The 26690-nt window shown below is 55.6% G+C and overlaps 1 protein-coding gene and 1 long non-coding RNA gene across 4 annotated transcripts; both read right to left on the bottom strand.

The window, feature by feature from the left end:
• Nucleotides 1-2164: 2164 nt before the first annotated feature.
• Nucleotides 2165-9820, bottom strand: LOC113605113 (uncharacterized). Its single transcript, XR_003427040.1, has 4 exons — nt 9452-9820; nt 7822-7886; nt 3232-3297; nt 2165-3123 (listed from the first exon to the last, which is right to left on the bottom strand). It is a non-coding gene; the product is annotated as an uncharacterized LOC113605113 (long non-coding RNA).
• Nucleotides 9821-14061: 4241 nt separating this feature from the next.
• SLC35H1 (solute carrier family 35 member H1) lies at nt 14062-25601 on the bottom strand. Of its 3 annotated transcripts, XM_027078160.1 has the most exons (10): nt 23049-25601; nt 22057-22438; nt 21519-21669; nt 20586-20649; nt 19860-19932; nt 19163-19331; nt 19003-19086; nt 16578-16753; nt 15336-15465; nt 14062-15008 (listed from the first exon to the last, which is right to left on the bottom strand). In XM_027078160.1, exons 2-10 carry the CDS (start codon nt 22174-22176, stop codon nt 14875-14877), a joined length of 1101 nt encoding a protein of 366 aa, XP_026933961.1. In that variant the 5' UTR covers nt 22177-22438; nt 23049-25601; the 3' UTR covers nt 14062-14874. The 3 variants fall into 3 exon arrangements, with proteins under 3 accessions (XP_026933961.1, XP_026933960.1, XP_026933962.1); XM_027078159.1 differs by having other exon boundaries at nt 22057-25601; XM_027078161.1 differs by lacking the exon at nt 23049-25601 and having other exon boundaries at nt 21519-21598; nt 22057-22157.
• Between the last annotated feature and the right edge of the window lie 1089 nt (nt 25602-26690).

Below are 26690 nucleotides of genomic sequence, written 5' to 3'. Positions count from 1 at the left end.
GTGAGGGAGAGAGGAGTGGGGAGGGGCTGGGGAGGCCCTGGAAGGGAGGAGGAGTGGGAGGGAGACTTGAGCCTCCGGGCCCTGCTCCGTAACCCCACTGATCTGCACCTCCAGCGGCTTATTTGGAGGGAGGACCAGTGAGTTTCAGAAAGGACACGGGCTGCTAAAAGATGACTGTGGCCAGAGCTCTTGTGAAATGCTCCGCATCCATCTTTAGCTCAGATGGAGAGGGAAAGAAGCCGCAGGGATGTGGGGCTTGGGTTGGTGTCAGACTGGGATTCAGGGTCTCCTGACTGCAACCCGCACTCCTGGCCCTGGCTGCCACCCCTTAGGCTACCCGCACCCTCAGCCCCTGAGAGAATCCTGGAATTGCACAGGTAGCTCCAGCCTTTGGGCAAAGGTCTGTGGCTCCTACACGGTGTACCGACTGCATCTCAGCAAGAGGTGGAGGGCTGTTGATGAGCACAAACCCCAGTGCTCACAGTCTTGGCGTCTGGGGGCCCTTTATGGAGTGCTCTGTGACTCAGTTTCCCCATGTGCACGCAAGGGGCTGCTGATGAAACAAGATGATGCATGTCTTGTGTCCAGTGTAAAGGAAACCCTGTTATGACTTTTCAGCATCACACCCCGCACCCAGGAGACACCCCGCAAAATACTCAAAGCTCCACAATGCTCCATCATTGGAGTTTGATGGACCTTAAGAAAATGGCTCTGCCCTTCTCTTGCTCTGTGGCTGTGGGCAAATATCCTTACCTCTCTGAACCTCAGATTCTGCATCTGTAAAGAGGGACAAGATTGCTTACTTGACAGGAATGTTGCAAGGAGCTAAATAAGAATATAAAGATAAACATGAATCAGCAATAAATATAAATACAGACAGTGTCCGGTATGCCATAGGTGCTCAAAATATCTGTTCCCTCCTGTAGAAGCTCTGTGTCCAACACTAACTCTCACGGGGTACGTGGATTGGGGTAAAGGCTTACCCAGGACCCAGGGCTGGAACAAAGGTCTCTGACACTGTGGGGAGAACACGGGAGATGAAATCTCTGGCGCTCACATTTGCCACCTTTGAAAAGAGAGGGCTGGATTGATCTCTGGTTTCCAGCTTGGCTCTGTGCTCTCAGGGCCCACAGTTGGGGTCAATGTCAAGCCCATAGGTCTCCAGGCCCATCTTTTCTAATTCACCCAGACCACCTTCCTTTCAGTCATTGGGGGTCCACAGAAGACTCTCTTTGAAAGAGTTTCAGGGACTGCTAAGGCTCAGGTATGTGAAAGCCCCTGACTTGTTTATGTTCAAATGTCCTGGCAGCTCAGGACATCCGGGACGGAGATGGCTCTCCACACCCCTGCCCATGAAGACCCTCCTCATCCCTGCCTGGGTCACGGTTGGCTCACCTGCCCGGCAGGGGGTGACTGGACAGGAGAAGTGACCCCACCCCATCCCCAGCCAGCTGGAGCCCGAGGCCTTGGATGCCGGCTCCGTTGGCAGTTAAAGTCCCCTTGGTTGTCTAATTTAATCACAGCTGTGTGCACAGTGACTCTATAAATAATTTTTAGTGCGACGTAACCATTATTTCACTAATTGCTTCACGCGCACCCCTGGCCTGTGCAATAAATTAAAGTTTGCTGAGTCAGCATCTTTGGCCGACGCTACTTTGGAGCTTGGGAAGTGTAGCCCAACAACTGGGCTTTCCCACCCAGCCTCAACCCAGCACCCTAAGGGGAGGGTGCAGTTCCCACGAAGGGGACCAGGGTGGAAGGAATGAAGAGGAATGAGGAGAAAGAGGCTAGTAAGCGTTGCCATGTACAGTTGCACAGGTTGTAACCTACACAAGGATAGTTGGCTAAGGAAGCAAGTTGCGGCTAAAATTCAGTCCATGCAATGCTTTATCCATCCATGTGCCCTCATGTGGAATTCTGTGGATCCAGGAGAAGGAGGCACCTTTCTGTAATCTGTACAAAGGCACTGCATGGACAAGTAGACCTAAATAACACCCACCCAGCAGGCTGTCAGGGCCGCCCCTGTCAGAGGGGAAGCAAAGTGGCACATGCCCTAAGGACGCCTCTCATATGCGTGGAGACCTGGATTGTAGGTCTGACGCTGAGTGACCTTGGGCAAGTCACGTCCCCTCTCCTGGGTTATAATGTTTCCACAGCTTACCAAGTGCTAATCGCATCTAAGGCTTGGCTTCAAACCCAAGTAACTGGCTCTAGACACTGTGCTCTTTCCGCTGCCCTGTTCCTAATTCCCAAGTTAGTAGGCGTGGCTTGAAAAAAAAAACTGTTCACGTGGTTAAGCACGTTTGGGAAGCATCGTGTTAAACAGGGTTCTTTTCTGCAGGACTTTCCAGGGTGTGCCAAAGCAGTGTGACTCTCAGAGAGGGTGGGAGATGTGTAGCTTTTCTGAACGCATCTGGCTATGGAAACCTTTATTTTAGGACTCTTGTTCAGGCTGGGATCCTGGTGCAAATCTCTGGACTTTTATTTATGTATTTATTTTTGGCCGTGCTGCACAGCTTGCAGGAGCTTAGTTCCCCGACCAAGGATCGAACCTGCCCTGGAAGCAGGACCACCAGGGAATTCCCAGTATCTGGGCTGATTAACGAGTGGATTTCATCCCTGAGGGCAGAGAAGTCTTCTATTCCTGGCCTGCTCACTGCCCAAGGTGGGCACACAAAGCCATGACTCTGAACCCAGGGTGCATCCCGATCTGCGTCTCTGAGCAGAACTGGGTCTTCCCTGTGATTGGTGCAGCCTCGGAAAAGGTCTCTGTGTCCTGAGCCACCAGGCTCCAAGTTCCTCGAGGGCGGAAGTCGTGTCTGCCCATTTACCGCCTTATTGCTGCAGCTTAGCTCAGGGACTGTCTGTTGAGTGGATGAATACCTAAGCGGCTGATCTGAAAAGAGACGGGAGTTGAGATGCCTGGCTTCGTGTCCATCCCGGAATCTCACCGGCTGTGTGACATTTGAGCAGATTGCTTCCCTGAGACCAACGCCGCTTGAGCTCTTGTGTCCCCGTTTGTCAAATGTGGATCAAACTCTCAGTCCTGTTCATCCTGAGGTGCTGAAGCGAGGCTCCAATGAAATGATGGATGGGAAAGAGTGCGTTCGAAAGTGTAGACCTCTTGACAAAAAAAGCAGGGGACTATTACCATTGTCTGTCTCATCCTCACCCGGCACAGGGCTGGGGCTGTGATCACGTATTCCGCGGCCCTGCTGATTGAGCGCTTACCTCCATACAGCATCCGCGTCCAGTAATCCTCACCGCACCATGAGAGGAAGGTACCATCCTTGTTTTCTGAATGAGAAAACTGAGGTTCAGAGAGGTGACGCGCCTTACCCAAAGTCACACAGCTGGATTTGAACCCAGATCTGTTTGACTCCAGAACTTGCCTTTTCTCTCCACTACTGACTTGTTTCCTCTGGTAACCTTCCGCCATCCTCCCCCTCCCTTTATGGGCAGGGTGATAAAGTGGATTGTTAAGGAACACTAGCAGTAGAGGGGTTAACAGTGACAAAGGCAACCGTTGTGCACCTGGCATTGAGCTGGCTGCTTTAGATCCATCACTTTCCCCATTGAATCCTCACCCCACCCCATTCCGAGATGTGGAGAGGGAGGTGTGGGGCATATATGTGACCTGTTCAACTGTGTGCAATTAAGGAACAAGTGGCCGAAGGCCAGCTGATTCCAGAAGTTTGGTCTTTCCCTGGATTTTCAGGTTGCTGTAAAATCCCTGGTTCTGAATAGCCAGCCACGGTCTGGGAGGGGTGACCCTTCAACAGCTTGACCCCAGAGTCTGACACACCAGGACCCCCGCCCCGCAGTGGCTGCCTTGGGACCTCTTCTCACCCGCCCACCCCCGTGCCTGCCTCCTCAGCCCCGTGGGCCCTGTCCCGTTGTCTAGCACATCTTTATTGCCCGGGAAATACTGAGAAACCATGGCTTCTCCAGGGTTCCTGTTTAACATCCGGGGTGGGGGTGGGGGGACAGCAGGAGGAGGCAGGAAGGCAGGGGGTGAAGTGGCTGCCGACATTCACGAATGATGCTAAGTGGTTGATGCCCAAGCCTCCCTCAGAAAGCTGCCTCTGGAAGGCGGCCTCGGCCATCTCTCACCTCCCCAGTCATCCCAACTGTCAGCCCAGCTGCCATGGGACAGTGATCTCTCCAAGGCCCAGCTTCCCTCCCAGGGTGAGTCCATCACTGCCGGTCACAGCCATGCTCCAGAGCGTGGCATTCAAGGCCCCCCAGATCTGCCTCCAGCCTCCCTGTCTCTCCAGCCTCATCCCTTGCTTGTTCATTTATTTAAAAATATATACTTATTGATTACTTACGTGCCTGGCAGTGTTCTAGGTTCTGAAGATACAGCAGAGAACAGAAGAGATAAAATCCCTGCCCTCCTGGGCGGAACTGACAGTAAGCAAGTTAACAGATAAATGTGTAATGTCAGGCAGAGAAAGGGGCTTTCAAGAAAACCAAAACCAAAACCAACCAGACTCCTCCGAGGGAGCTACAGACAGAATACAGGGGGGGTCAGTGAAATCAAAGGGCGAAAATTTACATTTTTATTTCACTAAATTCACTGAAATATAGCATTTCTCCTCAATTGAAAGTGTTGGCAACACACTGTAGTATTGGCAATGCCTGTGACTGTCACCAGCAGAAATCAGATCTTTCCTATTACGTTACAGTGGTTGCAGACGTTTCAAAATATCATTGACACTCATCACTGCCTCAAATTCGTGGGAGTTAATGGAGGTGCTGCTAGATCTTGTTATCTAATGCGTTAATACAGATGCACCTATAGTGCTGTATCACACATTTGTTTTGTAAATATTTTGAAAACAGCATTTCAATATAATCGGCTTCCTTTGTAATTCTACATATCTTCTATGTATTTAAAAACATTATTCTGGGAAGGGGTCCATAGGCTTCTCCAGAGGCCCAGGGGTCCGTGGCCCCAAATGGGTTAAGTCCTGGAGTAGAGAGCGATGGCGAGGAGAGGGGGGTAGGTAGAAGAGGGGTGGGGCTGGGGGGACGGTCTCTGGGGTAGTGATATATGAGTGGCAACCTGAAGGAGGCAGAGAAGCTGCCACGGGAAGGTTCAGAGTGAAATTCACTCCGGGCCTCGGGGGCAAGAGAAGGGCTCTGCAGTGGGAGGGGGTGCGGATGGAGCAAAGTGACTGATGGTGGGAGAGGACGGGGAGCGCAGGGGCCATGTCAAGGAAGGCTGTGAGGGCCTGGGCGAGGACCTGGGGTTTCATTCCAAGTCAGGCTGCTGCTGGGAGTTAAGCAGGGAGCCATGCATTCTGATTTATGGACGCAGGGGTCACTGTGGATGCTGGGCAGGCAACGGAGCGCTGAGCATGGGGTCAGAGAGGGAGTGGGGAGACCAGGGGCCAGGCTGCTGCAGTCCCCCAGGTGATGACGGTGGCCAGGACCAGGGGCAGGAGAAGTGGGACTATTCGGAGATATTGGAGGCGAGAGTCCACAGGATGTAGGTCGAATGTGCCATGAGCTTTCATGCCTCTGTGCTTTAGTTTATGCTCTTTTCTGGGATGCGCCTTCCTGCTGTGTCCATTCCCGGGGCCCAGAGTCTCCACCCTGGGCAGGGGTGGCAGGGGCTGTGAGTCGCCTACTCTATCCAGCTCCCTCTTCTTCCTTGCTAATAGATCCCCAATATTATCTGGGGGAGTAACATGCCCATCTTAAAGGCCACACATCCCAGCCTCCTTTGCTGCTAAGGGTTGCCGTGGACATATGATTAGAAGTCATTTGGTGGGGCCTCCAGGAACAGGCTTCCTATAGGCGGTGGAAGCATCCTTTTGCCCCTCTTCTTCCTCCCTGTAACTTGGATATGATGGTTGGAGCCCCCTCCCCTAACAGTTTTGAGACCACGAGAGAAAGGTCAAGGACATCACAGTGACCTCAACTCTGGTATCCTTGAGGGCTGAACCCCTATAAACTTCTCATCACGAGGAAAAGAAAACCTTTATGGACTCAAACCATTGTAGTTGGATCCCTGTTACTAGCAGTCGAACAAGACTCCTCCCTGATACAAGCACAGTCCAACTGCCTATTAAATGTCTCCATTTGAAGAACACGGACCCCTCAGACCGAACGTGTCTGATGCTGGGCCTCCATCCTTCTCTCAAGGAAATCCCTGTTGGGGAACCCAGACATCTGGGTGAAAAGGGAACTAACAGTACAAGAGCGGCACCCATCCATCCACCCAACCATCCATCTACCCACCCAACCATCCATGCATCACCTGTTTGTGTGTTCATCTCTCAGACAAACTTTTATCAAGCATCTACCATATACTGGGCCCTGTGCTAGACACAGGAGCTAGAGATGTGACTAATATATTTTATTTGATGCTCATCTGCTTCTATATGAGTGGAATATCTCTGGAAGGATACATCGGAAGCTGGAAACCATGGCTGTCCCCATACAAGGAGACTGCGCAGCAGGAGACATGGGTATTCATTCCTTTTAAACTTTGAATTTTGCATCATGTGTATGTATTCACTATGTAAACATGTTCTAATTAAAAATATATGTACATCTCATCTGGATTTTCAGAATTTGCCTTGCTCCTGAAAGGATTTGCGGCAGCTTACAAGAATACACAGAGATGAATAGATGCGTCTCTGCTGTCAGGGAGCTGACAGTCTCGTGGGGAAGAGAGGCGAGTAAACAATTCTGAAACAGTGTCGCGAGAGGGGTAGAGGGGCACGGGGTGCCACTTACACTGTCTCCAAGGATCCCGGCGGCTGCACTCAGCCATGGCCCCCCAGCAATGACCTGGCACAAGGTCACCTTTGTCTCGCCCCTGGTTGGGCTTGAGGACCAAGATGCCCACCTCTGGATTATATGGCCAGGACTCTCCCCACCCCCACCCCGATCAAGTTTGGGCACTTCTGTGAGCTGACCCCTAAGTCACGGAGCCACACTTGTGTCCATATCCCAGGTCGGGTGCCGGAAAGGCAGCCCATGGTGGGGCAGCAGGGATTCTCCTTGCCGGCCTGTTGCTTGGGCATTTATTCCACGAGCCCCCTGGGCCTGGGGGTGAACGCACAGAGTATGGAGGGAACTTGCCTCCAGGATCCTGATGTCCAGCGTGGCCAGGACCCCTCCCACAGCCCCGGACCTGGAAGTGGGTCTGGGGGCTGAGGGAGGACAAGAGCTGGGATTGCACGGCCAGCCGGGCCAGGGGAGAGATTGAGAGAGAGACCAGTCTGGACGCTTGGAGAACTCGGGTCTTTTCAGAGCAACCCTCTGACATAGAGCAAGAATAACTTTCAACAATAAGACGCTTCTCTCTCCCCCCTCGGCTGTTGCCCAGGCAACGCCAGAGTGCTCAACAAGTGTTTAGTTTTTTAAGAAACCAAATCTCCCTCCCTTTGGTCAGCTACCACCAGGAAGATGAAGAGGTGGCGAAGGCGCCCCTCGTGGCCCATTGTGTGGGAACCCGGGTCAGCCGCCTGCAGCAGTGACATTTAAATCTGATGCAACATATTATAGATGAACCTGGAGCCGTACTCCTCAATCCCCACCCCAGACTTTTTGCCCATGTGTGGCTCTAGCAGTTTGGGGGAGGGGGAGGTCACAGCAGAGAAGCCGACCTTCACCTGCAAGGCAGTTCACAACTGGCATGGGTTTTGGAAAGGCCATCTGTCCCCAACCCTCTGCATCACCTGTCCCAGGAAAACCCCCGTCAGGCCAGAGACCATCACATCCACGGGGGCAGTGTTTCATCCCCAGAGGCTCTCTGAAAAATCCCTGCCTTTGAGTGGCCTTGGCGGAGCACCAGAAGCTCACCTGTTTCATATCTTCCTGCTTGACGGCAGATGGACGCCCATCGTCTCCAGGGTTCCTCCAACAACCTGGGGCGGGGGAGGTTTTTTGTTATCCCAGGTGCAGAGAGTTCTCAAAGAAGGCTACGAGGTGTCAGGCACTTTCAAACAGAAATCCTTACGACCATGCAAGGAGGTAGGTGCTGCCAGGAGCCCATTTTGCCCGAAGTGGAAACTGAGGCTGCAGGGGCCGACGTGACAGCTAGCAGGTATGGCAGGGTTTGGACCCAGTGCTCCACTGTCTCAGCCCAGACTGCCTTGGTGAGGCTCTGTATTGCATGCAGGGACAGAAGGGCACATCCTTCCTGGCTCCTGGGACTTGGCCAATGTGCTTTTCTGGAGAAGAGATCGGCTCCCCATTTTGCCTCCATGGAAGGCAAGTGATGAGCTTTGGCAACGTGAAGTTCTGGGTCAAGAGTCCTTGAACAAGCCAAAGCGTGGATTGAAAACCTCACTTTTCTCATCTGTATAATGGCAGCGCAGTTGTGAAGAAGACAGTAATAGCAGCGACCCCTAGAGAGAACTTACTATGTGTTCAGCAGGGTTCTAAGTACTTTACATCTATTACTTCATTTAACCATCACAATCACTCCAGACATAGGGAGTATTATATCTCCATTTTCACATGAAGAAATGGAGACCCAGGGAGGTGGAGTCACTGTCCCAAAGACAGAGCTGAACGTTAGAATGAGTCAACATAAACCGGGGGGACAGGCCCTGGCACACAGTAGGTTCAAAGCAGGTGCTGGCTTTCATTTCCCAGGAAGATAAAGAGGGGTTTCTGTCGCCAGGGAAACAAAACATCGGAGAAAGTTAAATTTAGAAAAGCCAAACCAGGTTAGAACAAGCCCCTTATGCAGCTCAGCTGCAAATTCAGGACGGGAAATTGGCTTCAGCCACAACAAAAACCTCGCCCAGGAAGCCTGACACTGGTGAAATGAGAAAGGCTGCGTGGGGGAGGGAGGCCTGCGGCTCAGAGACGGGAGTGTCTGAGACGGGTTCCTCTCCGCCTGGGAGTCCCACACCTGCGACAGGTGGCCCTGCCCTGGACACGAGTCCCTGGGGGCCGCGCTGAGTCCCCAGCAGTGACAAGGAACGCAGGCCGATGACAACTGCCACGGTGCGGGATCACATCTCCCAGCTGATCCTTCGCCACACCCTCCTTGAGCCCTTTCTCTCGGAGGAAACCAGAGGATGTTCATCTGCCCCTTCTCACCTCCACCGGAGAAGGTCTCTGTCCCCTACTCGCCCCCCCAGCCCCCCCATTATTTAGCATTGCTAAATTGAGAGCCAGGAGATGCAGCGACAGGATTGGGTAACGAACTCCCGCTGGCTTCTTTCACGAGATCACTGCCTTAATTTACAAGGCCTGAGTGAGGCTCATTTCCCCAGTGTGCACTGAATAATTAACTATTAATAAAAGCATTACTGAGTTAACCACGGGGGCATGTTGATTCATGGGGTAGCCCTAGAACGGGATGGAGGTTCTGGCTCAGTGGGGATTCCTCCCAGAGCAAAACACGGCCAGGGGGATGCTGCACCCCCCTCCACCCCGCCATCCCCCGCCAGACCCTTGGTCCCCTGCCCCCACTAACCAGAGGGGCTGAATCCCAGGAGGCAGGTGAGACTGTGCGCATTCCAACCGGAGGGCTGCAGAGCAGAGAAGTGGAAAACAGGGCACTGGGAGGCGTGAGTCTGCAGAGAGGGCTCCTGGCTGCGCTTGGGAGCCAGGGGGGTGAGTGACCTTGGGCAAGTCACCTGGCCTCTGGAGCCCATTTCTCCTCTGGAAAGTGGGGCGGCTGGCAACACTGACCTCTCAGGAGTGGACTGCAGGAGCAAAGAAGGATGGGAAAGGAGGTGGTAGATAACCAGATGCTTTTCACTTGTGTGGGATTATCTTTAGGACCTCCCCCTCCCCCCACCTGGAGACTGGGGCAATTGTTAAGTGTTAGTGGGGGGAGGGGAGATACCTGCTTGTTCAAGAAGCGATTCCCATCAGGATACCTCCTTGGAACCTGTGGGCTTTTCAAAGGCGAAAACGTCCACTACCCCTCCTCTTACCCAAGTGCACCTGTGGCCAGCCACGGTGAACTAATCCCTACGGTGCTGAAACACACCATCCCCATGTTCGCTCATACCTGGGTCTTTGCGTCTGCTCTTGCCCCTGTCTGGTATGCCTATCTCCTTTTGTCTGTCTGGCCAGTCCTATTCAGTCTTCAAGTCTCACTTCAAACGGGTCAGCTGCCCCTGGGAATCTTTGCCCCAGGCAGAACTGGTTGCTCCCTTCTCTCTGCCTCCCATGCATTCTTCTACGTGGCAACCATCCATCCACCCATCCATCCACCCACTCATATTCACTGAGCACCAACAGTGTGCATCTCTGATCATGCTTTGAAGTTTTGGACAAGTCTGGCTTTCCCTAGACTAGTGGTTCTTAATCTTTTGGGGGTCAAGGAACCCTCCCCCAGTAAAATGATGTATTTTTGCAAGTGCCAGATGTGCCAGATGCTGCTTCCCTCTTCAGGGATCCCTGGTCGTCGCTGAAGCCAGACTGTGGACCCTATGTGTGCTGGATGCTGTGATGGGCTGTTCAGATCGCCCCATTGGGTATGAAAGACTTACTACCCCAGCGTGGCTGGAAGGCAGCCCTCAGCTGTCAGCCCTCTTTGGAGATTGTCTTGATTGGAAGAAAACATGCCTCCTTCCAGGGTAGGCCCAATTCCAAGACAGATCAATGTGGAAGTGCAAAGGCCTGAATTTCTCACCCCAACTTGGGACAACTCTGAAGGGTCATCCCAGCTCCAAAGTTCCCCACGGGGTTGACTGAGGCCTTTGTCGGAATTGCCTCGAAGCTCGACTTCTCCCTCTGCTGAGACCTGCCTCCTTTGCCTCCCTTCCACAGGTGTTTTTCCCAAGACCATATTCTAAACATCTTACACTTTAATCTTTACCTCTGAGTATGTTTCCCAGGGGACCCATTAGACTTAAAAGCCCTGCAGAAGTTCCTTGAGGACAGCAACAGCGTCTTCAGGCCTACTGTACCTCCAGCAGCTCTCACTGGGCAGGGCATGTTGTAGATGCTTCAGAAACATTTACTGAATGCATTTGAATGCATTTGCTCCTGCTTCTCTGTTCTGTCCCTCTGTTGTCCCAGCAGGAGAGTTCTCATCAGACATCCAGGAGAAAAAGATGAACCCTTTGGCAGGATGCCAGCAGGACCAGGGCTGTGGGCCCGCTTCTGGGTACCTAACCATGGGAACAGAGGTCAAGCTAACTGGTTACTACAGAGCAAGGTCAAAGGGGCCTGGCTGATGTCGGTGCTGTGTGGTTAGGGTGGAGGCTCAAGGGGATGGCTGGGAGGCTGGAGGTGGCAGGGATGGGTGGTGGTGAGGGACAGACTTTTCTTGTAGAGCAAATCATTTAGAAGTTAGACTGGTCCCCAGAACCCAGAAAAACCCTCACTTTAGTTTCCACTATTGGAAACTCCTTCATGAAACAAATATGTATGAAGTGTCCACCGTCCCAGGCATTGCAGCAGGGACGGTGACCTCAAAAGGCCAGGACCCCAATGCTTGCTCCTCTCACTTGCTTTGTCTCCCAGGCAAGTTACCTCACCTCCCCATTGCTGGCTGACATTTGCTGAATGGTTATTACTATGTGCCCGGTATGTGCTAACTGCTTTATAGACACGATTCCACTTCACCTTCTCAACGGCTTCGTTAGGAGATATATATATAGTCATTCCATCTTTATAAAAAAGGACACAGGTTCAGGCGGGTCAGCGACATGCCCAAGACGCACAGCTCACCTCCGGGCCAAGGGGAGATGTGAACCCAGGTCCAGTGGAGTGCTGAGGCTGTGTTCTTAGGCACTATTGTGCTTAACGTCTACAAGCTTCGTTTCCACAGCTATGAAATAGGTACAAGCAATTCCTACGGCACTGGGTTGTTAGCGATTACATAACCGATGTGAGAGGCCCAGGAGGTGCCCAGTGAACGTCCACTCTGTTCTCCTCCCCATTTCCTTCGTCCCCTGCGCCTCAACGCTTCCCTGGGCTGGAAGGAATGATGGCCCCATTTGCCGTCTCTCCAAGGACAAATGTCTCTATCCCAGGGCCGGTGGTGTCTGGCACACAGACAGCGCTCACTGAATGCTGTCGACCCAAATGGATGATCTGGGCTCTCTGGACAGCAAGGTGGGGATCCCACTCGGTCCGTCACTAGTGCCTGATGCAGCGGGCTGTGGCCGGTACCACGAAGGCAATTCTCTTGGTGTCACGTAACTGCTCTCAAGCCACTGGAATGCTGAGGTTTTTCTCAGCAGAACGGAGCAGAAACAGATGGAGGTGGTCCCCTGAGCCCTCCTGACAGAGGAGGTACCAGAATTAGGATGAAGGTATTCTAGGTCCAGCGTGATGTCTCAACTTTCTCCCACGGGCAAACCCCAGCTTGTTCTCACCCCCACCACGCCCCCCGACTGCAGACATGCTCATATACTGGGGGCATTAACCTTCCTTCCACTGGAGGCCCCTGGGAGAGGCGGTGGGCATGTAAGCACTTAAAACTCAAACCTGGAGGTCAGCACCTCCTCCCTGCCCCCCTCCTCAGCAGAAGCCCTGGAGCTGGAGGCTTCGTGGGGACAGATGCCACAGCCTTGGAGAGACAAGTCACATCCTCAGCTTCCTTCAACCTGTGCAAGCACTGAGTTGCCATGGCGACACTGCAGCCCTGAGACGCAATGGCTGCAGACAGCATGGGTGCTTCCAGGGCTCAAAGCTGGGGGTGACTCTGTCTGGCCCTGGAGGCCAGGCGATTGGGCAGGCTGGGTGGGGGAGGAGGAGAGGGAGCCCTCCTCCAGGCTTGACTGGTAATTGCTGCTAAGTGAGGGGCTGTCATTGAACCCAACATGCAGGTAGTGGGGCCCCCCCGCTCTGCACCCTATAATTACTGCACCAGACAACACCTTGCTCCCTGTGCGAGGAGAGGGAGATGGGGGGGTAGAGCAGGCAGGAAGCTCTCATCCACCTGAGCCAGCGGGGCTCTGGCAGCCTCTCCCCACTGCCGGAGCATCCTGCACCCCAAGCAGCCTCTGGCAGGGGCAGGGAGGACCCCGGCTCCTTCCGCCTGCTGGCTCTCCCCAGGTCATCCGGTGTAGAACGCAAGCTTCCTTTAATCCTAGCCTCTGAGCTTGCAGCATCCAAGGGGGGCAGAGGTGCAGGAACCAGGTAAGACACCGCCTCAGGAGAGCCCTGGGTGTCACACCTCCATTTGCAGAAGTCTGCATTGTGAAGCTGAATTGGTAGCAGGAGACCTTGGTTCTAATTCCTCCTGAGCCAGAGGCTCTGGAGACCTCAGGCTAGTCACTGCGCCCTCCTGGGCCTCAGTTTCCCTAGCCATAAGACGGAGAGTGGGACTCAGTCATTCTTAAGGACTCCTCCACAGCAGGGGCTGGCAAACTCCAGCCGACAAGCTGATCCCTGGTTTTATAAGCAGCTTCCACTGGAACGCAGCCATGCCCTTTCGCTTCTGTATCTCTGTCTGTGGCTGCTTTCCTGCTACAACAGCAGACCTGAGCAGCTGCGACAGGGACCATATGGCCCCCAGATGGAAAATATTTACTATCTGGCCCTTTACAGAGAAAGTTTGCTGACCCACTTCTAAAGTATGAACGCTCTCCTAGGCTTGATGGACTGGGCTGGTGTGGCTCTGATCTGATTAGAACAATTCACAACAAGTCCCGTCCTAGTCTCTCTACCGGAAGACACCAGGGTGGGTCCTCCTCCCACGACCCCTGCCTGAGTTTGGATAGTGGCGGCAGGTCGGGCAGTTTCAGGAGCCGAAGCATGGTGCAATGGCGCCACCTGCTGTGAGTGCCTAAAAGCACTTGTGCCCGGAAGGACCACTGGCCAGCAGCTCTCACAAGGCAGGGGAACAGCTCACAGGAGCAGACCAGGCCTCAGAACCATCGCACATCAGAGCCGGCATCTCACCTCCTCCCTCTCCATTTTATAAAGAGGACTGCAGTCTAGAGGGGTGGTGCGACTTGCCCAAGGTAGGTGAGCAGAAGGCCCAGGTCCCAGAGGCCCATAACCCTTCTGTGTATGGTCCATGGACAAGCACGTAGGCATACAGTCCTGGCCGTGAATCCTAGCACGGCCGCTCGTTTAGGGTCTCGGTCCTGTGGCTGTTAAAGAAATTTCAAAATACATACTTAAATGACATTTAATCTGTTACCAATATCGACTTGACCCTCAGAACAACTCTGAGATAATTATTATCCCCACTTCACAGATGAAAAAACCGTGGTACAGAGAGGTTAATAATTTGCTTAAGGTCACACAGCTAGTAAGTCACAGAGTCAATATTCAAATCAGGCTGTGAAAGCGTTAAAGTCCCCAGGATATGAAACTCGGTACCTATTTTTTCCTGCCTGCAGGTGTGGTGGGGCCCTAAGAGAGGGCACTGGGGCTCAAACAGCAGCACAAGAGACATGGGAGGCCTGGAGTATGACCAGTCTCCCCAGGAAGGCCCCAGGCAGGGAAAGGAGGGGAGAGGTCAGGCCCACGCCTCCCTGCCTGCCCCCATACCTCCAGGCAACACAAGGTGGCCGGCGGACCGTAAACCCTTTATTTCCAAACTATAAATAGATCTGCTCTCTGAGAAAAGATGCTCTCCAGGCGATGAGGCCCCATCTTCTCCATCTCCCGTTCCTAACTGGCCCACAGTCCAAACCCATTATACCTCTGAAATCACCACCTTGGCTCTCAGAGCCTGGCAAGTGGCTGTGACGCCAGCACCGCTTGGGCCCCGCTCCGGCCAGGTCTGAGGCTGGCCTGGTGCTCACCCGTTTGACCAACTCCCTGCCCTGGCCCACCACGTGGTCACGTGCTCTCGAGGCCAGCCTGGGAGACCCCGGGCTGCTGCTCCCCAGCGGCTGGGAGGGGCCGCCCGGGTCCCCGAGCTGCCGACAGGTGTGAAGGCTGGGGAGCGGCCTGCTTCCAAGCTGTTTGCCAAGCTGATCACTGCTGCCCCTGGGCCACAAAGCGCCCCTCCTCCTCCTCGTTGTCCTCTTCCTCCGGCTGGCTGGTCCGGAGCAGCAGCTCCAGGTCGGGGCTGGAGCCCAGCCCCTTCACGGGCTTAGGGCCGCTGTCACCTGAGGACAGAGGCAGCCCAGTTACAGACCCAGTACCGGTTTTCTTGGTGTGGCCTGACATGAGCATGTGCTGAGGCCCCCAGGCCCCCGCCCACCCCCTGGAGATGGTCCCTGTGACTTCTCGGAGGAGTGGCGGTGGCGAATCCCAGGCAAACGTCCTCAATGAGAGGGACAGCCGGTGCAGAGGCAGCTGAACTGTGCAGACCACACTGCAACTGCTTTGGGGAGTCAAGAGCCACCTGCCTCTTCCTGGCAGGGCTAGTGGAGGGGAGCCTGTGGGGCTAAGAGTCACGGGGAGAACGTCATCAGGAGACGGGCTCTGGTTACCTCTGGAATGCAGGGCTTTGAGGGCGATGTGCAGGGATATTCCCGAGAGGCAGAGGGCGAAGCCCAGCCAGTTCAAGAGACTGATCTGATCGCCCAGCAGATGAGCTGCCAACAGCAAAGTGCAGACTTCCTGCAGGAAGGGGACGTGCTCAGGAGGAGGAAGTGGAGGGCAGGGGCCCCGGGCACACCCACAGGGTAGAGCCAGACCTGCCAAAACTCCCGGGGCCTGGGCAGGCTGGCCTGCAAGGCAAAGGCAGAAGCCTCCCCAAGCTCAGCGAACCAGCCTGTGACGCTTTTTCCCCCTTTGTGTTACTGAGATGCAGCAGGAGGAGGTGCTTTTCACAGGGCTGTCAGGACTAGCAAACAAATGCAGGCTGGGAGCACAGGGTAGCAAGCCCACAGCCGTGCCCACAGGAGTGGAGGAAGCTGCCCTTCCAGAAGGCACCTGCGGATGGGGAGCCTCTGCTGCCACAGGGGAATGAAGTCACACTGGGCTCTACAGGACACACACTGGTCACGGGGTTTTTCGTACACACTGACTGCAAATGGGACCTGTCAGATGATGCATTCTGAGAAGCACAGCTTACGCCTCATCATTTGGTTGGCAAGACCCTCGGGGAACCCTATACTTCTGGCTTTAGGCAACACTGCTCCAGTATCAGTGGCTGCCTGGTCCATGGCCCTGAGCAGGAAGGAGTGAGAGAGGGTGGGGGAAGGAAGGGGAGAAGTGATGAGAGGAGAGGGTAGGGGTGCTGCTGGACAGCAGTAAAGGCAGGATTGGCGAACGCAAGGCATGCGTGATAAAACCATCCCTTACTGTGCCCATGGCAGACATTACCAATCAATCACAGAACTCTACGCTAATGAGTCTGACTGGGGGCTTCTCAATCCTGGCTCCAGGTCACTGCCAAATGACCAGAGCTGGCATTCTTGGTGAACCGTAAATGCAACCCAGGACTAGCGGAGTCAGACCTGGCTTTGAATCCCACTCGGCTACCTCCTAGCTGTATATCCTTGGGTACGAGCAGCTCTTCATGTCTGTTTCCCCATCTGTGAAGCAGGGATGTGCATCCCCACCTCACAGGGCCATGGTGATGGAAGGAGTGCAGGTGACAGCAGAGTGCGCAGCACCCTAACTAGGCACTTCCGTCTCTTCTCTGCAGGGCTCTGGGATGTAGGAGCTGGGACACCCTCAGGGGTCTCCCCTCTAAGACAGGGCTGGAGTCACCTCCAAGACCGTACCTTAAAAATGCCAGCAATGGAGAGAGTGAGGCTGGAGGTTCTGGAGACCAGGAGGAACTCAGAGAAGCCCAAACCAAAGGCGAGAATCCCGCCAAGGAAGAGGCTCCCAAGTACCCGCAGGAGCAGCCCTGTGTCCTGGAAACGGAAGATTTTCTCAGATGTGGACAAATGGAGACCTGGAAGCAATGGGAGGAGAGAGCGGGAGGCCATGTCCTGGGTGTGCCTGCCTGGGCGGTCTCACCCTACCCAGCAGCCGGGTGAGCTTTGCCTCTGCTGCACTGCACACTCACTGCACCTGCTGCCTGTCTGAGGCCCTGAGCACAAGGACGGAAGGTGTCAGAGAATCCCACGGAGGTGGCCTGAGACTTGGGGAAACCAGGGAAGCCCCGGGGCAACACAAGCCAGAGATCCTTATAGGGAGTGATGGGGAGGCTTCTGAGCCTCTGGGCTAGAGTAGAGGGGGCTGGCACTGCAGAGGAAATCGGGCAGAAGTGCCTTGCTCCTTCATACGTCATGTACCTACCCGTCTTTGGGGGAGGAGGGGTGGGGGAGGGTGACTTCATGTGGCCTTGGCAGCTGTGATACCCAGTGGGCCAAAGAGAGACGGGACAGCCCATCACATGAGGACTGTCAATGTCCTGGGCCACTGGAGGAGTACCTTAATTTCAGGTGGGTCACCTCTAAACAGGGATGAAACTCTATCTGTACAAACCTTCTCCATTTAGTTACAAAGCGGTGGGATTTAGTCAAGACATGCCCCCTTTCTGGACCACAGTTCCCCCACTGATTAAATGAAAGGGTTGGGACTAGACCGGAGAATATAATTTGATGAACAGTTCTCAAAAAGTAAACACACACGTGTACAAAGACCTGACAAAACCACGGCCCCTTGTTCCAGAGACACCCACACACGCCTCCACGCACCAAGCTGCGCTTAGACTTCCAGAGGACCCTTGGCCCTCCGACACTGCCCATCTGAGAGAATGGTTCCTTTCCCTGCAGGAAAGGCCCCTGGTATAGAAGCAGGCGTGAAGCTGAACCCCCGACTCAGCAAATGGACACCTGTGGGAGCAGGAGACTGGCCGAGTCCTGTGAGATTTGGGGGGGGAAGCACCAAAGAAATGCAGAGTGACAGTCCCCCTGGGGAAACAGCCTCCCGAGGTAGGACATCTTGTCTGGTGCTGGGCTCAGCAGTACGGCAAAGGCGCTGGCAAATTGAAGGGAATTCGGGGAAGAGCAACATAAGTAATGAAGGCGCTTGGGGGATTAATTTACCAGAAAAGATTAAAGGAGCTAAATCCCTGCAGCTCTGCTAAGTGATGACCAGCAGGGGCTCTCGGGTGGGGGTTTGCAGAGCCGGGGAATGGTGTGAACACCCAGGAAGGGAGGGAGAGTGTGGCGTTTGGTGAAGGGGGCATAAGGAAGGAATGGAGAGAGATTTTAAAAGGGAAGAATAATTTTCTCCGAGAGGTCTGAGACACTTCACTGCTTGGAACTTAAATGGACGTGGGACGGAATTCTCTGTAATAACCCCGAGGACAGAAGGCACTCAGAGAGGAAGGATAAACAGATAGGGGACGAAGACTCGTTCCAAAACACTGGGGAAAGGAAGGCGGTGGGCCCCCTGCCTCCCCGTCCCCCAGCCCCCAGCCTAGACACATCATCCTGCCTCTGCTCTGGGAGATGCTGCTCACCTGCCTGGGCTCCTGTGTGCCGCCCTCTCCCCTCCCCCTCTCCCTTGCCCCAGAATTGTGCACTCGGCCAAGGCCAATCCCCGACACGTCTCCCCACGTCTGAACCTACTGTTCCCCCTTCCTGGGACGCCCGCCCCCATCAGGCTGTCAAAATCCCATTCATTCTCCAAAATGCACTGTCTGGGAAGCCTTGACCTGCCTTTCCAGCCCACCATCCTGGAGCAATTCATGACCCTGTGCTCCTTCTAAAAGAAAGAACGCATCATGGTTAAGAGGAAGGACGCCGGAGCCAGCTGCTGGATCCAAATTCAGGTGCGTTTATGAGCCACGGGACCTTGGGCAAGGCTCTCTCTACTTCTCTCTGCCTCAGCTTCTTTCATCTGCACGATGGGGCAGTAACAGCACTGGCACACAGGCTTTGGGGGAGTATTAAAGGAGTTAATAGGCTTAAATGGATCAGAACAGCCCTGGCATACCTTTAGGGTTGTCTGCATTCACCGTCATCACCGCCTGGTGTATTTATTCTACATGCGCTTTCTACGTAGCATTTATGTGCTGGATTCCAGCCATTTGGTTTAAGTGTCTGTCCAGCCCCCAAACCAGGCACTGCTAGGGAAGGGACCACCATCTCTGATCTCCGTAACCTCTGCAGCTACCACAGTGACAGGCTTGAGGTGGGGATGGGAGCTTTGCTGCACTGAGGTGCCCCCGAGGTGGACGACCCCACGTACCTTCAAATACGGCAAAGAGAGGGAAAAGCCCCAGAAACATGAGCGGCTGCAGGTGGAACATGGTGTCGATGGGGTTCTGGAGCCCTGCAGAAAGGGACACGGGCGAGCCATCAGGCCTGGCCCGCCTCCACCCCGCCTGGCGCCTAGGCCCCGCACTCACCAAGTTCCGCCTTCTGCAGGAGCATCTGCGTGAGTGTCCAGCGAATACCCCCGATGAACGAGGCGCCCAGCACCAAGGCAAAGCCCTCAGCGTTGAACTGTGTGGACTTGTAGGTGAACATGAAGAGGCCCCCGGCGATGAGAAGAACCACCAGGACCAGCGCCGCACGCTGAAAGGATGGGGAGCAGTTGCAACCACCTTGGGGGTCTCAAGTTCACACCCAGAGTTTGGGGGCCAGCAGCCACCTTGGCTGCCCCTGGGGCGAGACACCCTTCTACCTGCCCCACCCTGGGGTCCTGGCCAGCCCCTGCCCGTCGGTGTAGCAGGGCTGACATCCAGCCAGCATGTACCGAGATCCTGAAACACGGTAATGCTTCCCTAAAGCTGTCCTAGGTCCCCACGTGGCCCCAGTGGCCCCCCCGGACCCAGGGAGCAAAGGGCTCTTGCTGTACAGCGGGAAGCCCGCAGGACCTGCTGCCCCTTGAACCCTGTCTCCTTTGGTCACTGCTCCTGCCATACCAGTTTCTAAATATTCTCAGTAGCACCCTGTGTCTAGGTCTTTCCTCAGCGAGTTAGCGCCACCTGGGCTGGCCTTATCTCCTCGGTCACACGCAGTGACAAGCCACTGCTCAGGTTCCCCTTGTTATTCTTAGCATCTGTGGGGGTAGGAGGAACACAAGAAAAGCTGGGGCCTCACCAGCTCCTCCAGCTTGAAGATCAGAGAGAAGATCAGGATGAAGAGGACAGCCGAGGATTTGGTCATCGTGTACCTGCGAGGGGAAGTCACCCATGACACACCGCTGCAGCTGGGGGCGCGGACCCACAGCACAATCAGTGGGCTGCAAAGGGTCAGGGGGAGACCCCTGACTTCCCTGAGGGCAGCAGGGCAATCTGGATACAAAGACCAAAGTAAGGCGGCCTGAGTCATCTGGGCTGATGCCTGACCTTTAATCGGAAGCAATCTATGCCTAAGAGGCCTCTGCTTATCACCAGGGAGAAACTGAGCTTCCTGAGTCCTGTTATTCACCGACCCCTCAGTGCAGACCAGGATGAGGCGGGAAGGAGAGAAGGGGAGAAAGAGAGAAGGCAGAGGCTGTGCTCGCTGAAGCGCAAAATCTGAGATAAGAAAGTAACTGTTCCGCCTGCCCCTCTGTGCCCCTTTCTCCGCTGCCCTGTCACCATTCCGTCTGAACCCCCGGCTTCCCCAGGCCACCTGGCAGGGAGGCACGACACCCCCTCCATGCCTGGCTCACTGCAGAGGCTGGCGACTTCCAGGTGAGCTGCTGGGTGCCAGGGAGGCGCGGAAAGAGCAAGGGGGTTGGGTCCCAGAGGGCAGTGTGATGGCTGGCCCGTCGGCCGGGCACACAGACACGGTGCTGGACAGAGAGCCCCCAGGGTGGTGCTGGGCATGGCCGGTACTCACAGTGAGACGGTGATGTAGAGGAAGCTCCAGTTGGACAAGCCCACGTCAAGCGCCGTTGCCAGTGCTGCAGAGACACGGGCCCCACCGGACACGCAGCCAGGGCAGGCCCGTACGGGTGTGCCCGCAGTGAGCACACTTCTCCGTGAGGCGCCCGAATGCCCCCTGCCTTGGCCTGTAGGCCTGCCTTTCTCTGGGGTCCTCCCTGCCTTCCTTTCTACCCAGCAATTGAAGGGTTAACTCCTGGCCCCCCCAAAAGAGGAGGGGGCGGCAATCCTCCACCTGACTGGCTGCGGCCACTGCGGCTCCCACTTGCTGAATACTTGGAACATCCCCCTGAGGAGGGAGGGGTGTTAGTCGGACCCTGACGCTCCCCGACTGAAAACTCTGCAGAGTGGCTCTCGCCTCCCTCAGGATGAAACACACACTCCTCTCAGAGGACCTGGCCCTCCAGGATCTGGCCCGGCCACCTTCTCGGTTCGCCTTTCTCCCCCTTCCTCTTACCAATGCGGAGTCCTCAGCCTCTCGAGACACTTTCAGTTCCCTCTCAGACCTACCCACACAGCAACCTCACCCAGGCACACGAGTGCCTCCTGTCAGCTCCCCCTCCGGGTCTCAGCCCACTCAGCCCCTGCTCCGGAAATCCTCCCCTGTGCCCCGTGGCCCCCAGGCGCCCCCTCTGCCGCCCGAGGGCAGGCACCCTGTGCCCTGCTCACTACTGTGTCCAGGCCTTGGGACCTGCTTGGTGTGTGTGTTCAAGGGCGCAGGAACGACCGGCCACTGCTGCACGGCCCCCCCCATCCCCGCCCCGCAGTGCGGCCGGGAGACCCTAAGCTTCAAGCCACAGAGGCTTCCTTCCTTCTGGTCCGGGCCTCTGGCTTCCCGAGCTCCCTCCTGCCTCCAGGGCCCTCCCCGGACCAGCCCGCGGGCACGTACCTGTGGGAGCCACTCTTCTGAGGTAGTCGGTCCAGCTCAGCACCACGCGGGCCCTGTGGCTGGAGCACTGAACCAGGGCCCTGGACAGGGCAGAGAACAGGAATATCACAGCCAGGTGCAGCATGGTCATGAAGAGGGGGAAGTGGAAGCTCTGTATGGAGCCCAAGCACAGAGCACAGACGGCGGTGCTGTTACTGCCTGCTGCCAGCCCCCGGCTCCCGCCTCCCGCCTCCCTCCTCGCCTCTACCTGGTGGCGGGGCGCTGCTTCAGCAGCTCACGAGGGCGCCGCAGTGTACAAGGGGCCTTAGGAACCCCACGGCTCCCCAGCTCATCCTGCGTGTCTCCCCCTCTCCTGATTTCCCCTCCATCCCAATATTTAAGGGGAATCCCTGGTATGGCCCTGTCGCGTCACTGGTGTGAGTGGCTTCCAGTGTGACTGGTTGAAGCCCGTGCCTCCCTGCTGTTAAATACTGGGGGCGCTGTAGCCCTGGCCACAGCCATCTCCTACCCGGCCGGGCGGGCGAGGCCCCCGCCTTACCTTGGTCAGCCACTTGTTGTAGAAGGTGATGCCGATGGAGAAGCAGTAGTAGAGAAGGACCAGCCCCAGAGTCAACACCGCCCTCCACACAAAGGCCACGTCGAGGGCCCACCTCCCCATCCGTGGAAGCTGCAGCTCCCCGGCTCTGGTCAGTGGGGGCGGACCTCTCCTGAAGATGCCCGCAGGGCCCGCAGGAAGGGCCAGTCGAGCTGGACCCACGACTTTCAACAAGCGTGTCTCCTGGCTGGCGCTCTGGCTGCCTCCATGATCGGGAAGCGTCCCCTGAGCCCTAGACTCTGTTCTCACCTAAGGGGCTGGTGGCCCGAGCCGACCCTCTCCATGATCAACTGCGTACACGACTCGCCGGACCCCAGGGCTGAGGCTAGAAAGAGGAAAAGGCCGTTCCGGTGGCTCTGGCAGGGGGAGGGCTACCCCACGTGTCCTCCGCAGCCCTGGCCCGCGGGGAGTGGAGCGAAGTGGACAGGACCGCAGGACGCACAGCTCCCTGTCACGTCCACTCTCCTGTCACTTCAAGCGGTTCTCCATGGATTTCCACCAAAGTGACCTTTTAAAAATGTAAATCTGATCATGTCAGAGAAGACTGCATCCCTTCAGTAGCTCCCAGGCTCCTACGATAAAGACCCAAACCCTTCCCTGGCTACGAAGGCCTGCTCCGCCCTGCCGGACTCTTGGTGTCCTCGTCCTGCCACAGGGCTTTCCTTTTCCCAAACCCATCGGGCTCTTTCCTGCTGCCCCAGGGAGCTGAACGCTCTGCCCACCGTTCATTCCTTCCTCAGCAGATCCTACTTATCTTCAGCTCAAATGGCATTTCCTCAGGGAGCACCGCCCCCCCCATGGGACCCCTGAGATACAGGCTGCTCCCACGGCTCCCCTACTTTTCCTTCATCGTGTTTGTGTGAGGCTGTGTCCCCCAAGGGGCTGTGCACTCCGAGCACACCGGAGCCACAGTGCCCATGTCAGCTTACACCCACCTGGCACACTGTGCGTTCCCTGTATGGTTTGATGGCTCGATGCAAGAAAGGGCATGTGATTTTCAGAAGATGGATCTGGGCTTTAAGGCGTTGAAAACGAACTGGTCAGTACTAGGGCGTGGACTACCAGTCAGTCAGAATTTGAGCTAAGTCTATATGCCACAGTTTACATCCTTTACCAGAAAAATAAATTCATGACCAAAAAAAAAAAACCAAAACCAAACAAAAACCAAACCGGAAAAGCCACACCTCCCATGCCCTAGCCTCTAACAACCACTCCCAATGGAGGCAGTGCCTGCCTGAGGGTCTCGCCAGAGGGAACCACTCCCTGCCTTCCTATCAATCCAGCCGAGCCTAATGAGTGTCCAGAGCACGCAGGCTCGCAGGCTGGGGGAGACCAGGCGTGCCCGGGGCCAGTGTGACCCACCTGCTGCCTCATCTCCTCCTCTGAGACACTCCCCCCCTGCTGAAATGCCACCTCCTTCTGGAAGCCTTCCTAGAACCATCCGATCAGACATACCTTACCTCCCCCACCCCTGGTCCTTTCTAAAAGGAGAAATCACATTCAGTTCTATACTCTGGAACCTGGCTTACCGTGTCTCCTCCCCCAAGGCAAACTGGGAGCTGGCACAAGGTTTTGCCCAGAGGACACCCTAGGCTGTGGCTCTCTTCAGGAAACTCTGGAAACCTGTGCTGTTTTGGGGAGACTCTCCTAGCTTTTAGTGAGTCGGGAATATGGGAGGACAGTCCACATAACTAAGAACTGTTCGGCACCCTGCATGACTTCAACATCCACAGAGGTGAAAGATCTATTTATAATTCCCTGAACTTACAACCCAACTCTGTTTCACATGTAACATAAAGTAAATTTTCCATGGGTCTCCTAGGCACTAAAATGTCCAATAATACCTATACCATGTACACTGAGGGGAGACTGAACTGTTTTTGATAAAACGGTACCACGAGTTCCCAGTTTAGAAAAACGACCTCACCTGCAGACACAGCAGGCATGGTTTTCAAGCTGCCAACGCGACATGGCTGCAGCCACCTGCACTGTGGCTTTCATACCCCCAGAGGCTCTACCAGAGGTGAGAGCGCCCACTGCTTCTTCGTAGTTTCTAGTACCGCAGGGCCCAGGAACTCACATATTGAAACATTTTATCATCAATTATTTTCCTTTTATTTCCCTTTTATATTATGGTTAGGGGATCGTCAATTTTTTAAAAAAAAATTATGTGTAGGCCATTTTCATTAACCATAAATTTCCTTTGCGGATAATAAGGGGGGTTGTTACCAAAATATCTGTCGTTCAAAAGAAGGTGTTGTATCCAGTGGGTTGAGAACCGCTGTGCTAGGTGATCTCCTGTGGTCCCATTCCTTGACACGTGAGCTTACATCTCCCCAGTGTGGATCCCTCTCTCCGACCTCAACTCCACAAGAATATCCAACTGCCTCCTTGTCCTTTTCGGTTGAATATCTAACACCAGGTGTCTCACACATAGCCTGTCCAGGGCTGCCTCCTGTTTTCCAGGAGTAATCCACCCTCTGTCCAAACCTCCTCTTCCCACCTCAGCCAGGGGCACCATCACCTGGTAACTCAGGCCAGAAATCTTGTTCTCACCCTTGACTCCTCTCTTTCCCTCGGTCCACATTCAATCAGCAAATACTGTCTCCTCTATCTTGAAAAAATATCCCCAATAAGGTCCCATCTCCTGACTTCCACCACTACATCCGAGTCACCATGCTCCCTGCCCTACACAATGCACTGGCCTCCTATACGGTCCTCTCTGCTTCTGCCTGTAGCCCTCCCAGTCAGACTCCTCTCCCCCAGCCAGAGAGTGCAGCACGGGGGCACCAAACCTACATCTAACAGAACTTCAGGCCTATGCTCTTTCCTCTATACCAATGTTTCCCAACTTTGGCATTATTGATATTTGGGGCCAGATAATTCTTTGTTGGGAGAAGGCCTGTCCTGTGCACTGGATCCCTGGTCTCTGCGCACTAGGTGCCTGTAGCATCCCTTCCCCCTCATCCCAAGCTGTGACAACCAAAAATGTCTCCAGGTGTCGCCAACTGTTACCTGGGGGCAAAACTGCTCCCTGTTGAGATCGACTGCTGATGTCCCACAGGCAACCACGGGGCGTGTTGGCACTAAGGGAGCTTTCTCCTGGCACTCCCTCCCTGTGGTTCCCCCAGGGCTCCCATGCCAGGGCAGTCTGCACCCTCCTGTGAATCGACTTCTTGCACCTTCTGGCTTCCAGTGGGGTTCCTGCTCCAACACTGCCATGCCTTCCCTCCACCGTTCAAATCCTACCGTTCCTTCAACGAGCCAGTCCAGGTCCCCCACCTGCAGAAAGTCCCCATGCCCACCCCAGCCCACGCGGAGCACCTTCTCAAAGTCAAGGAGGCTCCTAACTGGCGTCCCTGCTTCCTCTCCCCCGCTACAGCCTGGAGTCCACCCATCAGCCCCAGAGGTGGTCTGAGCACAGAAAGCAGACCAGGCCCTCTGGGGCTAACCCTGACTCCTCAGCAGGCCCAAGAGGAAGGCCTTCCAGCCTCTGGCCTCTGCCCATATCTGCAACCTCATCTTCCCTCCCGCCCACCCGCCACGCTGGCCCCTCGTTTGTCCAACACATCAAGCCTGTGTCTTTCTCTGCATTTGCTGTTCCTTCTGCCCGGTACACTCCACAGACCTGTGCCTGGCTGAACGTCCTGGGCGAGGGGGAGCCCTCCTAAGCCTCCTGGCACCTCCCACTACCTGACGTTTCCTTGTTTGTCCACGTGCTCACTGCCCATCCCCGACTCCCACCCCACCGCGGGACGCGGCCTCTCCAAGGGCAGGGCCGGGGCCGCGTGATGCCCGCCTGGACCACGTCGCGGGCGCTCGGAGGCCCGGACCCCTCTACGACCGGGACACTGAGGCCCGGGATAACGAGCTCCCCGGGGGGCCCCGAGCCGCGGCGCGCGTTGCCAAGCCGGGATCCCGCTCCCAGTCCCGCCCGGGTCCACCCCCCGACCCCGGGAGGTCGCAGAAGGGCCGCCGCGCGCCCACTCACCTCGGCCGCGGAAGCTCCAGGCCCGGATCCTCTGCCGGAAGTGCGAGGCCAAGCGTCGCCGCGGGGGGGCAGTTCTGCCGGAAGCCGCTGAGGGCCGAGAGCGGGCGGTGTCGGGGGCGGGGAGGCGGTGGGGGGCCGGTCCTCCTGTGCCGTCTGCCGGGCCCATGGCTGTGCGCTTCCGCTGCTCGGGAGACCCCTGGGGCCCGACGCCGAGACTCCCCTCGTTCGGTGTTGTGTCTCCTGCGCTCAACCAGGGTCTCGGTCTGGAGGCTCGGTGCCTGCTGCGGAGCCCTGCGCATCGCGGGCAGCCAGAAAGCAATCACCTACTCACAAATTAAGTATTTACCGTATTCCAACACAGGGCTGGGCAACCATGGAAACACCGAGCTGGATCTCTCCTGGGCTTTTTCTTCTGGGAGCTCAAGCCAGCTGGGGAGTGATGTCAGAGGCATTAAGTTTTAGGACTTACAAGATCCGTGGGAGGGAATAAATAATAAACATTTGTGAAACATCTTCCGTGGGCCTGAAAACTTTATAAGAATGATCTCAATTTCATTAAGTTGAGTAAGGGGAGAGCATCCCAGAC

Source organism: Aethalodelphis obliquidens, unplaced genomic scaffold (assembly GCF_003676395.1).
Source record: "Aethalodelphis obliquidens isolate GAN/ISIS:26980383/991018 unplaced genomic scaffold, ASM367639v1 scaffold42, whole genome shotgun sequence".
Lineage (NCBI taxonomy): Eukaryota > Metazoa > Chordata > Mammalia > Artiodactyla > Delphinidae > Aethalodelphis > Aethalodelphis obliquidens.
The sequence above is the reverse complement of the archived record's forward strand: the minus strand, read 5'-3'. Positions and strand labels throughout refer to the sequence as shown.